Here is a 15,777-nt window from a genome sequence, read left to right on the forward strand (position 1 = left end):
TCCACCTGGATACCCCGCGCTGGCCTATTACCTGCCCTCAACCTCTTCATTTCCAATTGCCGCCAAGACATTAACCGCCTCAAACTGTCTAACCCCCTCCCCCACTCCAACCTCACAACGCGCAGCCCTCCAATCCCTCTGATCCAATCCCAACCTCACCATCAAACCAGCAGATAAAGGGGGTGCAGTGCTAGTTTGGTGCACTGACCTCTACACCACTGAAGCCAGACGCCAACTCGAAGACACCTCCTCCTACTGCCCCCTCAACCATGACCCCACCACCCCATCACCAAACCATCATCTCCCAGACCATACAGAACCTCATCACCTCAGGAGATCTCCCACCCACAGCTTCCAACCTCATAGTCCATTATCCTGCACTGCCTGATTCTACCTCCTTCCCAAGATCCACAAGCCTGACCACCCTGGCCGACCCATTGTCTCAGCCTGCTCCTGCCCCATCAAACTCATCTCCACCTACCTTGATACTGACCTATCCCCCCTAGTCCAGGAACTCCCCACATACATTCAAGACACCACCCACGCCCTCCACCTCCTCCAAGACTTCTGTTTCCCCGGCCCACAACACCTCATCTTCACCATGGACATCCAATCCCTCTACACCTCTATCCGCCATGACCAGGGCCTCCAAGCCCTCCATTTCTTCCTCTCCCAATGACCCCAACTGCACCCTTCCACTGACATTCTCACTCGTTTGGCTGAACTGGTCCTCACCCTTAACAATTTCTCCTTGGAATCCTCCCACTTCCTCCAGACCAAAGGGGTAGCCATGGGCACCTGTATGGGCCCCAGCTATGCCTGTCTCTTTGTCAGCTATGTAGAACAGTCCATCTTCCGTAGTTACACTGGCACCACTCCCCATCTCTTCCTCCACTACATTGATGACTGCATTGGCGCCACCTCGTGCTCCTGCGAGGAGGCTGAGCACTTCATCAACTTCACCAACACATTCCACCCTGAACTTAAATTCACCTGGACCATCTCTGGCACCTCCCTCTCCTTCCTGGACCTCTCCATCTCCATTAATGACGACCGACTTGACACAGATTTTTTACAAACCCACCGACTCCCACAGCTACCTTGATTACACCTCTTCACACCCTATCTCCTGCAAAAATGCCATCCCGTATTCCCAATTCCTCCGCCTCCGCCGTATCTGCTCCCAGGAGGACCAGTTCCACCACAGAACACATCAGATGGCCTCCTTCTTTAGAGATCGCAATTTCCCTTCCCACATGGTTAAGGATGCCCTCCAAGGCATCTCATCCACATCCTGCACTTCCGCCCTCAAGCCCCACCCTTCCAACCATGACAAGGACAGAACGCCCCGGTGCTCACCTTCGACCCTACCAACATTCACATAAAACCACACCATCCGCCGACATTTCCGCCACCTCCAAACGGACCCCACCACCAGGGATATGTTTCCCTCCCCACCCCTTTCAGCTTTCCACAAAGACCGTTCCCTCTGTGACTACCTGGTCAGGTCCACGCCGCCAAACAAACCACCCTCCTGTCGTGGCACCTTCCCCTGCCACCACAGGAACTGCAAAACCTGCGCCAACACCTCCTCCCTCACATCTATCAATGTTTCACCTGCACATCCACCAATATCATTAATTGTATCCGTTGCTCCCGATGCGGTCTCCTCTACATTGGGGAGACTGGATGCCCCCTCGCAGAGCGCTTCAGGGAACATGTCCGGGACACCCGCACCAATCAACTCCAGCGCCCCGTGGCCCAACATTTCAACTCCCCCTCCCACTCTGCCAAGGACATGCAGGTCCTGGGCCTCCTCCACTGTCGCTCCCTCACCACCCGACGCCTGGAGGAAGAACGCCTCATCTTCCACCTCGGAACACTTCAACCCCAGGGCATCAATGTGGACTTCAACAGTTTCCTCATTTCCCCTCCCCCCCACCTTACCCCAGTTCCATCCTTCCAGCTCAGCACCGTCCCCATGGCCTGTCCTACCTGCCAATCTCCCTTCCCACCTATCCGTTCCACCCTCCCCTCTGACCTATAACCTCCATCCCCACCCCCATTCACCTATTGTACTCTTTGCTACCTTCCCCCACCCTCCCCTCTGACCTATCACCTCCATACCCACCCCCATTCACCCAGTGTACTGTTTGCTACCTTCTCCCCTGCCTCCTCCCACCCACCATATATCTCTCCACCTTGGAGGCACCCTGCCTGTACTCCTGATGAAGGGCTTTTGCCCGAAACGTCAATTTTCCTGCTAAAAACTGGGGCTGACAAATGACAAGTGACATCTGAACCACAGAAATGCAGACAATGATCATCTGTAATATGCAACAACCTAACCATCATTTCTTGGCATTCAATGGTGTTACATCACTGAATCTCCCACGATCAACATCCTAGGGTTGACCATAAAATGTGCTGGAATTGCCATATAAATAAGTGACTAACAGAGCAAGTCAGATGCTATGAATTTGCAGAGAGTAATTCATCTCCTGACTCCCCAAAGCCTGTCCACAATCTGCAAGGCATAATTCAGGGGTAATGATATACTCTCCAACAACACTCAAGGAGCTTGACATCATCCAGGTCAATGCAGCCTATTTGATTGGCACCACATCTATAAAAATCCATTCCTTCCACCGCTGATGCTCACTAGAAGCAATGTGTATCATCTACAAGATGCACTGCAGAAATTTTCCAAAGATCCTGAAAGAGCAGCTTCTAAACCCACCATCAGGAAGGACAAGGGCATCAGATACATGGGAACACCACTACCACACTAATTATCATCCTGACTTGGAAATATATCACCACTCCTTCAGTGTCACTAGGTCCAAATCCTGGAACTCCCTCCTCAACAACATTGTGTGTCTACCTGCAGTGGTTCAAGAGGACAGCTCACCACCACCTTCTCAAGGGCAACCAGGGATGGGCAATGAATGCTGGTCAGCCAGTGATGCCCACAGCACACAAGCTGATGAAATAAAATGTTATATTGGCCAGTTCCACATAATTACTAAGACTATCGGGAACCAGGGATGACATAGCTGACCCATTGGGATCTTAAGCTAAACTCTACTTTGTCCCCACTTAAGACTGTATGATATCATCAGATCATGTGGGGCTTAATGCAGAATCCAACATTAACTCTTTCAACAGGAATCACCATTTGTAGCTACTTGTGGATGAGGACAGGGGACTATCATTTGTCACACATTAATCTGAGAAAGAAAGACTTGTATTTTTATATTGCAGTAAAGTGCTTTATAACCAATAGGCTTGTCTATGTTGCCCAGGATCGTGTAATGTGTCTGGTCTGCACTAAAGCGAACACTGGACCAGTTACCCATACTGTCATGCTGCCCACCAGGACAGCACAGTGACATCTTGTGGACTCACTGCAGATGCTGCCAATTCTATTTTGAAAGCTGAATGCAACTGGTTGCTCATCGATCATCACAGCTCACAGACCCAATGGTGAGAACAGTGTGTGTCAGACTGCAGAGACGTGTTCCCTTATGTGACAGCAACAAAAAATGGTTGAGTCAGTTGGTATCATTGCAATTCTGGCCCAGTACATATCATTCCATTACTTTTAAAGTTATGACAGAAAACTGGGCTGTTCATTTAGCATGTTCAATTCCTTATTCTGCCAATTCTGTGCATCAATGACTAAGAACATAATATGTAAAAACAGCCAAATGGTGTAGTTTGAACAATGATCAGAATTCATTACCAATAAAAAAATAACAAAAAACAATTAGCAATAGAAGTAAACAAGGTTCATGTCTCAATCTGCTTCCTTCTTTGTATCTCCCTTTATCATGATATTTCCCACTACTTCATTATTCCTTAATTATTGCTGGATCAACTTGGCTTTCCATTTTTGTTCTTAAACTTCCTGATTGACCCTCACATTGAAAGTAATAATACTAGAGGCTGTGGGGGGGGGCCGGGGGGGGGGGGGGGGGGGGGGGCGGAGCGGGGTGTGGAGGTTCCATTGGCAATGACCAGCAAAGCCCAGTGATATTTGTTTGGGCAGCCATATATACAACCCACACCTGAAGTCCCCTTGTGCCTGGATAGCCACCCTGCTGGCTGGTCGACTTCCTATTCCCAGGCATGGATGTGCCAACTATAGCCCAAATACTACCTTCTGAAACATCTAACTCAATAAGTACCAAACATGACAGGATCCTGCGGGATGGCAGTACTGTTCTTGTCTCTAGGCTTGAAGATCTGGGTTTAAACCCCACCTGCTCCAAAGTTGTGTCACAACAAATCGGAACAGGTTGATTCGAAAATGTCTACACCAGACATGGAATGCTCTGCTTTTATCAGCCTCAGCTGACAGCAGGAGCTGCTGGAACACAAGGATAATGTCCCTATCTCTAGGTCAGCAATTCTGGGGTCAACTCCCACACAGGGACTTGTCAGACGTGGAGAAGTGCCTAAATATGTCAACTGTCAGCTGGTAATAGAGGGAGAATTTCCTGGTCAACCGTCTTGCAGAAATCAATTGCAGTAATTTTCTCACAAGTGAAAAGGAAATAAATTCAATGGAAATCTAAAGCCCAACCCGCAAAAAGAAGGACAGAAAAGAAAAGTAAATCAACTGTGCAATTAAAACTGGGAAGGTGATGGCCTTGTGGTATTATCGCTAGACTATTAACCCAGAAACTCAGCTAATATTCTGGAGACCAGGGTTGAAATTCCACTCTGGCAGATGGTGGGATTTGAATTCAACAAGATGATTCTGGAATTAAAGGTCTACTAATGACCATCAAGCCGCTGTCAATTATCAGAAAACAAATAATCCATCTAGTTTACTGATGTCCTTGAGGGATGGAAACTGTCTGTCCTACCTGACTCCAGACCCACATCAATGCGTTGACTCTTAACTGTTCTCTGGGCAATAAATGCTGGCCTAGCCAGAGATGCCCTCATCCCGCAACTGAGTAAAAACAAACGCATGAAACGACATAGCCATAAATGGAGCCAACAATTTCTCTCTGTCGCAGTTTGTTTTTTATTGTCCCTTTCTAATTCTTCCCTTTCCGTATCTCTTGGCTATGTGTTTCTTGACTTCTGTTTTGCCTAGTCCTGGACTGGGGAGACAGACACTTATCATTCATCCCTAACTGTCCTGAGAACATGACAATAAAGTTTCTTCAAACTGAGTCGTTTGTCAGGCTATTTCAGAGGGTGGGGTTAAGAGTTGGCGTGGGCTTTGAAGGCATGTACAGGCCGGGATGGGAGTGGGATGAGGCTTGCAGCTCTGGTGAACTGGCTAACATTTCTCTTTTCTGTACTTTCACGGTTACTTTTACTGACACTGGTCTTTCACAAAAAAGCATGTTAGAAAGAATTAAACTCTCAAACATCCAATGATGTGATTAATCTGGAATACTACTAACATAACCACTACACTGTGTTACTTTGTTTGACACTGTTGTAAGCTCCATATTCTACATGTACATAAACCTTCCTGTTTCTGTGAAAAATGTTGATGCCTGCCCAGTGTAAAACTGTGTCAAAGTTGATTACCCAGTGACCTAAGATTAATGTTTTGGCTCCTTGCCCTGACTTTGGGATGGAGTGCAACGTAGCAGTTCTGTGTCAATATGTGAGAATCTGCACAGACATGTTCCAAGAATCACTGACTGAGTTTTCTGCTTACACACCTTTAAGCAATCTGTTTATCCTTTAAGTAAGGGATACAGGAGCCAGCAGTGATTACTCATCGAGGCTTGAACACAGGTGAGGTGAAGACATCCCGGCCTCAGACTCAACAACCACATCCTCAATCATATCTCACTGCATCCGCCTTAGCAACAAAGGGAAAATTAGGGCATTGTCACGGGACGGGTAATCCAGAGGGCCAGGGGACACGGATTGAATTGAATTGAATTAAATTGAATTGAATTAAATTGAATTTATGGTCACGTGTACCAAGGCACAGTGAAAGCTTTGTGTTGTGAGCAATTCAGGCAGATCACAGAGTTGAGTAGCACAGATAAGTAAATAATAGGTAAACAGTGGCAAAAACAAAAACACAGGTACAGGCAAATGTTAAGAGTTTGTGAGTCCATTCAGTATTCGAACAACAGTAGGGTAGAAACTGTTATGAAACCAGCCTGGTGCGTGTGTTCAGGCTTCTGTACCTTCTCCCCTATGGTAGAGGTTGTAGAAAAACATTGCCAGGGTGGGATGGATCTTTGAGAATGCTGGCGGCCTTTCCTTGACAGTGGGCCTGGTAGATGGATTCTATAGATGGAAGGTTGGCCCTTGTGATTATCTGGGCTGGGTTCACCACTCTCTGTAACCATCTCCGATCTTAAGTGGTACAGTTGCCATACCAGGGTGGTGATACATCCAGACAGAATGCTCTCGATGGTGCACCTTTAAAAATTGGCAAGGGTATTCGCCGTCATGCCAAATTTCCTCAGCTGCCTGGATTTCTGTTTCGCCAATTCACTGCAGCCTGAAGGGGCAGTGGAAGCCAATTCAACGGTGACTTAGGCAGAAGGGGAAGCAGCAAGAGAACAGGACTGATCCAGTACAGCTTTCAAAATTTTGATGGGCTGAATGGCACTTTTAAAAATGTAACCTTTTCTGTGATAGGGATATAACCATTCACTGTTTGGCTTGTTATAGGTCATTTCAGAGGGCAGTTAAAAGTCAGTCACTGTGGTTAACAGGTTACATTATAGCATTATATATTGTGTACAGGTAGTTCTTTTGTAATGCAATGGCTGAGTTCTTGCGCAACCCCACTTACAGGAAAATCACACTTTAGAAACAACACTTAAAGTGTTGGTGATGTAATTGCATTCCATCCAACACACGTTTTAAAAGTTCAAACTTAAGAAACAGTGTTCCCAATTCATCGATCGCATAATAGTGAATTTGCGTTAATGAAACGCATGTTATAGCAGAATCTGTACATTATCTATATCGGCTGTGCTCCATCTGTAACAGGTTCCGCTCTCTCAGCTCTCACTGAGAGACTATGAAAAGTTTCAAGCCTCAAAATGGGGTCGCAGTGGGAAGAGGTTTCAGAAGCTTACCCTTTAGGGAAAGAAGTCAGTTACCCTTACCAGCCACCATAACTAGGCTGGAGCTCCATGGCAACCATTGCACCCACTTGGGCTTCTGACCATAACTTTACAAAGGCCTAGTGAAGACTGTGTTAAAACAGTGATCAATGATAGTTTCACTGTCACATGACTGGGATTAGCTTTCGATTTCAGATTTATTGAATTTAAATTCCACCAAAGGTTGGTGGAGTTGTGGATAGTGTGGAGGGCTGTTGGAAGTTGCAGCGGGACATTGACAGGATGCAGAATTGGGCTTAAAAGTGGCAGATGGAGTTTAACCTGGTAAAGTTTGAAGTGATTCATTTCGGAAGGTCGATTTTGAATGCTGAATGCAGAGTTAAAGGCAGGATTCTTGACAGTGTGGAGGAACAGAGGGATCTTAGGGTCCACGTCCACAGATCCCTCAAAGTTGCCACTCAATTTGGTAGGGTTGTTAAGAAGGTGTATGGCGTATTGGCTTTCATTAGCAGGGAGATTGAGTTTAAGAGCCGCGAGATTATGCTGCAGCTCTATAGACCACACTTGGAATATTACATTCAGTTCTGGCCGCCTCATCATAGGATGTGGAAGCTTTATAGAGGGTACAGAGGAGATTTACCAGGATGCTGCCTAGACTGCAGGGCATGCCTTATGAAGAAAAGTTGATGGAGCTCGGGCTTTTCTCATTGAAGTGAAGAAGGATGAGAGGTGGCTTGATAGAGGTGGACAAGATGATGAGTGACATGGATAGAGTGGATAGCCAGAGACTTTTTCCCAGGGCAGAAATGGCTATCACGAGGGGGCATAATTTTAAGGTGATTGGAGGAAGGTTTAGGGGAGATGTTAGAGATAGGTTCTTTACACAGAGTGTGGTGGGTGCATGGAATGCACTGCGAGCAGTGGTAGTAGAGTCAGAGACTTTAGGGACATTTAAGCGACTCTTGGATAGGCACATATAAGATAGTACAATGAAGGGTATGTAGATTAGTTTGATTTTAGAGTAGGATAAAAGGCCGGCATAACATCGATGGCCGAAGGGCCTGCACTGTGCTGTACTGTTCTATGTTCAAATGTCACGATGAGACTGGAATCCCCTGGCTCTCTGGAATACTGGCCTGGTGTTAACGGAATCCTTTTTCCCTTGCTGCTGTCTGATTCTGGAAAGGGTCACACATTACTTTGCTCCTGAGAAACTATCAAAGTACTCACTCATTATTTCCAGAAGTTGTAGCGTGTCGTGTATGTTTAAACTACTCACAGCATTATCACTAAAACTCTCTACAGACTGAATTTTACCATTTGTTTTGGCTACATACCTGTTATGTTTACTTCATTTTAGCCACATGGCCTGGAGTTTTCTTGCCGAACCTCACTAATCTCACTTCATTAACTATCTACTCTGCCCCTAGTGGCATCCCTCTGGTTTGACACCAAACCTCTCTGATTCCATGCACTGCTCCCAGAACAACTCACCACTGCCGGGATATTCCCAAATGTAGCTGCATCCCTGGAGCCCACACCAAATTTAGGAGACCATTGTGAACCTGGATAAACTCCCGGAGGTGCCCGGGTCAGTCTATGATAATTACCCTGCACATGGCAGGCAAGGCGTTCCCTTTCCCCAGACCTGGCCATCATATCGGACCATGCCAGCCTGGTCTGAGGTAGCCACCCAGATCAGTGCAGTATTAACCAACTGGAGGAATGCCCAGTACTTGTTGGAAGAAGTTCAATGACCTTCTCTCCTTCACCAGTGTAAATGCCACCATCTGCTCTCTGACACCTCATACACAGTCACCCTGTCTCTGACGTTGCACACACTGTCCATGCCGCAACATTGCAATGATAGGTGTCAGTGCAATATTGAAGTGCAGAAGTGAATTGGGACGAGCCATGAAGATTCTGAGATCTGTACATGTTGGATGCCAGTATCTGTGGACATGGGGTGCATGTAGCCAGTGTATCCTGAGAAGTCTGGTGTCTGGCACAGAGGGCTTTTAGAGCAACCAGTGAATTGATGTCGCCAGGGTACCCACTCTGACTGCCATGCCATGTCAATTCTTGATACTGTGTGGGGGGAGGGGGATGGTCTTCTCTTGCTTCCCTTATTACAGATTCATTGTCTACACGCAGGAGATGATAATGCATCCTGGAAACAGGTTTGGAGTTTTGGAGTCACCTGGACAAGGGTGAGAGGTCTCCTCATGTTCCAGCTGCCTCAGGAGACTTCCCTAATCATACCCTTGGCCTTTTCTAGAAACGTCTGCTCTTGGACTTGCTTCTGCTCCTTAAAGGTCTCTGCCCATCAGAGTCTTCTCCTTCCCACTGATTCCATTGAGAGTAAATCCTGGTACACTAGTCCCCAGGTACCCGTTGGGCATACGTTCCAAGGCCCACCGCAGAACCCCAGAACTGCGGGTAGGTGTGAGCCCATTCATTTAAGTGGGAAACGTATCTTCCTGGCAGCCTGCTGGTCCCTGGTTCTGGAACGTTCCCTATAATATGTTCGGGCTATGGTAAACCACGGGTAACTGAAACCGTGGAAACCGGACCCATGGATATGAGGGCTGCCCTGTATACACGCATGGTGGACTCAAGCCTAGAAAACAGATCAGGATTGGGGTGGAGTGAAAGGTCATGTTAGAAGTACTCAAAAGGGTGAAGGCTGTCCTCCCTACATTGGGAACAGTCTGTACTCGAGTTCCTGATATGAACTCTTAGGGAGTAGGTGTCCCAATGTTGGGGAGTTCCTGAACAAGGGGTCAGAGTCTAAGAATAAGGGATAAGCCATTCAGGACCCAGATGAGGAAGAATTTCTTCACCCAGAGAGTCATGAACCTGTGGAATTCTCTCCCACAGGAAGCTGTTGGGGCCAGTTCATTAGATTGATTCAAGAGGGAGCTGGACATGGCCCTTGCAGCTAAAGGGATGAAGGGGTATGGGGAGTGGGTGGGAATGGGATACTGAGATTGCATGATCAGCTGTTATCGTGTTAAATGGTGGTGCAGGCTCGAAGGGCCAAATGGCCTATTCCTGGTCCCATTGACTATGTTTCTATGTTTCCATGTCTCCACTGCCTATGCTCAGAAAATGACAATAACGTTTAATTGAACAGATCATTGATCAGTTGTGATGATAAGAAGAAGCTGAAATGCAGAGTCAATGCAGTTGCAAAAATGCCAAGTGTGCCCTCAATGTGGACTTACTGGAGTTTTCGATAGGAACACTAAACAGCCAATATCGCTTGGCATCCTGGGGCATGCACCAAAAATGCCACTTCTATTGGACTCGGTGGTATTGGCTGTCGGATGGCGAGGGCAACACCAGGTGAATTTGATAACACTAGTCAACAAGTTTCCACCTTTTAATTTCTTACAAAATAAGCAAATCTAAATAACACTGAAACTGAACTGGTAATTGGCAGCTTCGATCTGACTACAAACAATTATTGATTAAAGCTGCAGAATTCTCCAGCAAACACAAATTGGTCAATAAATGCACCAAACTCACTAAGAATGATCATCCTAATGGATTGAGATGATTCAGAAAGCATTTGGTAGCCCTATAGATTAAGAGTTCAGAACTTTAGTTTGTTCTGTAGAGCAGTGTAGCATGAATGCTCATTACTGAAGGCCTGGGGAAGCCGGCTTCCAAGCGATTCACTACTTTGATCAGAGTATGAAGCCAAGTCACAACTGGAAGATCGATCTCCCATGAAGCCTGTAATAATGAGCTCCAGCTGCACGTACAAAGAGCAAGCTGACCAATGTTAATCTTCCGTCACTAATGTGTGTCAAGCAAGAGGTGTGGAGACTGCAGAGATTGAGGGGAAAGAGAAATAGTTAACAATTCTTTGGGCGCAGCGTTTAAGTTGGCATGTGCTTTCTTGAAGAGAAATAAATACACCCTTTTTCCTCTCAACCTTACTCGTAACTGATCTCATGTGAAAAGAAGAGAAGTGGCCGATTTAAATAAAGCAGGCCAGAGGAGCTGATATGGGAGATGGTTTAGAAACAGGCCAATTGGCCCAAGTAATACATGTCAGGGTTTTTAAAACATTGTTTCACAGGATGTGGGTTTTATTGGTATTTACTCCCTATCTCTAATTGGCCTTAAACTGAGAAGCTTGCTCAGCCATTTCAGAATCAACCACATTGCTTTGGGTCTGAAGTCCCATGTAGGTCAGACCAGCTAAGAACAACAGATTTCCTTCCCTGAAGAATGGATTGTTAGCATGAGAAATGATAACTATCATGGTTACCACTGCTGAGAATAGCTTTCAATTCCAGATGTTTTAGTTGAATCTAAATTCCAACAGCTGCAGTGAGATTTGAACCCATATCCCCAGACTGTAAACCTGACCTTTCCAGGTCAGTAATCCAATGACATTATGCTTACGCCACCACTCTCTCTCTTGTCTCTTTCCACCCAAGTCTACCATTGTACAGGATTACACAACACCAAGTTACAGTCCAACAGGTTTAGTTGGAAGCACTAGCTTTCAGAGCCCTGCTCCTTCATCAGATGGACAACCACCTGATGAAGGAGCAGCATTCCGAAAGCTAGTGCTTCCAACTAAACCTGTTGGACCATAACCCAGTGTTGTGTGAATTTTAACTTTATCCACCCCCGTCCAACATCAGCACTTCCAAGTCATTGTACAGGATGGCACTGAAGGAAGCTAAGTGAGCTACTGAATAAACAAGGCAGCATCATCTTCTCCAGATTGCACACAGCAATTAACTGGTACATCACTTCACATTACCACACTTCACTATCTGGAGCAGATGTACTTACTGTAATCGAAAACAATCCTTGGAACAACATCATCCTCCCTAGAAAGGGACTGAGTAAATCCAATTGTACATAAAGTACTTGCTGCTAGCAACAGGTAACTCAGAAAGTCCAGGGTCATGGTGGCGACACACTTCGAGGTAGATCTTATTGATAGAATGCTTCCGTCGTCTTGTCCTCAAAGGTTCAGAATTGGTTTATAATCCACTGATTAAGTTACACAGTCTTCAGCAGCACTGCTGAGATATCAGAGGGCTGCAATGGATGCTGCATACTTAGCAGAACAGCGATGATTCTCCAAATTGGTTTCTGCAAGCCGAAGTGAATCCAAACAGGTTCCCTATTTCTTGAAAGCTGGATCTGTAACACAAAGAGTAAACAAGAACAAGTTAGAATTGACTGTTCGGATGAAGGGGCACTCGACCTGAAACGTTATCTCTGATTTCTCTCCAAAGATGCTGCCAGACCCACGGAAAATTTCCAGCAATTTCTGTTTTTCTTAGAAGTGAATCAATGACTGCAGAAAGTAAAGTTATTGAATATCAAGGTATGGATTGAATGAATGTTGTTGAAGCTGCTCAGAGATTACAGCCAGATTTCAATACGGCAAACCTTTTACTAACCAGCACAAATGGGACTAGGAATGTGCTGGTTGATCAAATATTCCAGATTATCAAGAGATCCACATAATCAACGCACACTAATTAAGAGAAATACAATGTATGGGGTATATATATCATTTTTATACTTTACTTATAGCAGAAAGCATTTCAATAATATTGCAACCTTGCCTTAAATAAAACTTACCAGCAGACAGCCTTCTCACTCACACCCTCAACTGACCACTGGGACATTGCGGTAGATTGCGTTATTTGAGGAGAAGTTGACTCAGAATTGAATCAACTGTTGATTTTCATGTGGCCATTCGAATGAACAAGTATATTTACATTGAGGTAAACAAATGAAAAATCTATAATAATTGGATAGTAAACTTTGTGAGGTATATATTTTTTGCCTGTTTATTGAGAATGCCAATTTCCCTTCCCCCCCCACCTTCTCGAAGTTCCAACCTACCAACTCGACACCACCCTCATGACCTGTCAAACTTTCTTCCCACCTATCCACCCCACCCTCCTCTCAGACCTATCACCTTTACCTCCACCTCCACCCACCGATTGCACTCCCCAGCCCTACCCCCCTCCCATTTATCTCTCCAACCCCTCGGTTCCCAACCTCATTCCTGATGAAACATTGATTCTCCTACTCCTCGGGTGCTACCTGACCCGCTGTGCTTTTCCAGCACCACACTCGCGACTCTAATCTCCAATAGCTGTAGTCCTCACTTTCGCCTGGTTCATAACATAAGATGCTGTTTGAAACAAAGTTTGCTGTACTGTCTTCTGATGCTTGATGACACCACATTTGAATATTGCTGGAAAGTTACACTGAACCTTGCCAAAATTCAACGAATCAAAAGCAAGAATGCCATGTTTCACACGATCGGAACAATTTCTCTCACAGGAGAAAAATGCTGGTGTGAGACAAAAGGAAGTTGGTGGATATCAATGTGTGAGTAGGAAGAGAAACCATTGCAACAGATTCTCGTCAGTTAACTGGATGGATAAAAGTGGAACCAGGAGATCATGGTCCCACCCAGCTGGATGACAAGGCAAGGCATTTCAAACAATCAGAGCAATCCAAACTCCAGGGAGTGTCAGTTGTTGTGATTCTTTGAACTTTGGCACTCTTGCATTTGTCCTGATAAAGCAAAATGAACAACGTGTTTCTTTCTCAGCAGTGTGCAGTCTCTTGCAGAGATCTATCACTCCACCATCCTCCCTCATAGCCTCACTGTGTGGGACTGGTTCCTCCTACTTCCATCCAGGCATAGCTGGAGAATCAAGTGGGATGCTTTCCATTAGTGCTCCCACACCACAACATCTGTTGTCCATCCGGTGTCCTCTCCTCGCACTTGACTACATTCCAACAGCATCGTCTGAAAACACATCAGTTTTCATAACCATGTTGTTGACACTCAGTTTGACCCCTGATCCATTTCCCTATGCTCCTCCACTACTTGATCTATGCTGCTCAACTAGCAAGTCCTTCCAAATTCAAACTGAATTAAACTCCATCTGCCACTTCTCAGCCCATTGGCCCATCTGGTCAAGATCCTGTTGTAATCTGAGGTAACCCTCTTCGCTGTCCACTACACCTCCAATATTGGTGTCATCTGCAAACTTACTAACTGTACCTCTTATGCTCACATCCAAATCATTTATGTAAATGACAAAAAGTAGAGGGCCCAGCACCAATCCTTGTGGCACTCCACTGGTCACAGGCCTCCAGTCTGAAAAACAACCTTCCACCACCACCCTCTGTCTTCTACCTTTGAGCCAGTTCTGTTTCCAACTGGCTAGTTCTCCCTGTATTCCATGAGATCTAACCTTGCTAATCAGTCTCCCATTGGGAACCTTGCCGAACACCTTACTGAAGTCCATATAGATCACATCTACTGCTCTGCCCTCATCAATCCTCTTTGGTACTTCTTCAAAAAACTCAGTCAAGTTTGTGAGACATGATTTCCCACGCACAATGTCATGTTGACTATCCAGAATCAGTCCTTGCCCTTCGAAATACACATACATCCTGTCCCTCAGGATTCCCTCCAACAACTTGCCCACCACTGAGGTCAGGCTCACCAGTCTATAGTTCCCTGGCTTGTCTTTACCGCCCTTCTTAAACAGTGGCCCCACGTTTGCCAACCTCCAGTCGTCCGGCAGCTCACCTGTGACTATCAATGAGACAAATACCTCAGCAAAAGGCCCAGCATTCACTTCTCTAGCTTCCCATAGAGTTCTCAGGTACACCTGATCAGGTCCTGGGGATTTATCCACCTTTAACCATTTCAAGGCATCCAGCACTTCCTCCTCTGTAATCTGGACATTTTGCAAGATGTTGACATCTATTTCCCTACAGTCTATATCTTCCATATCCTTTTCCACAGTAAATACTGATGCAAAATATTCATTTAGTATCTCCCCCATTTTCTGTGGCTCCACACAAAGGCCACCTTGCTGATCTTTGAGGGGCCCTATTCTCTCCCTAGTTACACTTTTGTCTTTAATATATTTGTAAAAACCCTTTATATTCTCCTTAATTCTATTTGCCAAAGCTATCTCATGTCCCCCTTTTTCCCTCCTGATTTCCCTCTTAAGTATACTCCTACTTCCTTTATACTCTTCTAAGGATTCACTCGATCTATCCTATCCAAACCTGACATATGCTTCCTTCCTTTTCTTAAACAAACCCTCAATTTCTTTAGTCATCCAGCATTCCCTATACCTACCAGCCTTCCCTTTCACCCTGACAGGAATATACTTTCTCTGGATTCTTGTTATCTCATTTCTGAAGGCTTCCCATTTTCCAGCCATCCCTTTACCTGCGAACATCTGCGTCCAATCAGCTTTCAAAAGCTCTTGCCTAATACTGTCAAAATTGGCCTTTCTCCAATTTAGAACTTCAACTTTTAGATCGGGTCTATCCTTTTCCATCACTATTTTAAAACGAATAGAATTATGGTCGCTGCCCCAAAGTGCTCCCCCACTGACACCTCAGTCACCTGCCCTGCCTTATTTCCCAAGAGTAGGTCAAGTTTTGCACCTTCTCTCGTAGGTACATCCACATATTGAATCAGAAAATTGTCTTGTACACACTTAAGAAATTCCTCTCCATCTAATCCTTTTAACACTATGGCAGTCCCAGTTGATGTTTGGAAAGTTAAAATCCCCTACCATAACCACCCAATTATTCTTACAGATAGCTGAGATCTCCTTACAAGTTTGTTTCTCAATTTCCCTCTGGCTATTAGGGGGTCTATAATACAATCTCAGTA

At 45.5% G+C, this 15,777-nt stretch overlaps 1 protein-coding gene across 7 annotated transcripts in view; it reads right to left on the reverse strand.

Annotated features, from left to right (window-relative positions):
- sema4ba (sema domain, immunoglobulin domain (Ig), transmembrane domain (TM) and short cytoplasmic domain, (semaphorin) 4Ba) overlaps positions 1 to 15,777 on the reverse strand; it is a 475,024-nt gene that overhangs the window by 99,447 nt on the left and 359,800 nt on the right. For all 7 annotated transcript variants that reach the window (XM_072564765.1, XM_072564767.1, XM_072564766.1 and 4 more), the window contains one exon: positions 11,886 to 12,242. In XM_072564765.1, the coding sequence (XP_072420866.1) occupies positions 11,886 to 12,003 (118 nt within the window). In that variant the 5' untranslated portion in view covers positions 12,004 to 12,242. The remainder of the gene's footprint in view (positions 1 to 11,885; positions 12,243 to 15,777) is intronic.

The sequence above is a fragment of the Chiloscyllium punctatum genome, chromosome 48, assembly GCF_047496795.1.
Source record: "Chiloscyllium punctatum isolate Juve2018m chromosome 48, sChiPun1.3, whole genome shotgun sequence".
NCBI lineage: Eukaryota > Metazoa > Chordata > Chondrichthyes > Orectolobiformes > Hemiscylliidae > Chiloscyllium > Chiloscyllium punctatum.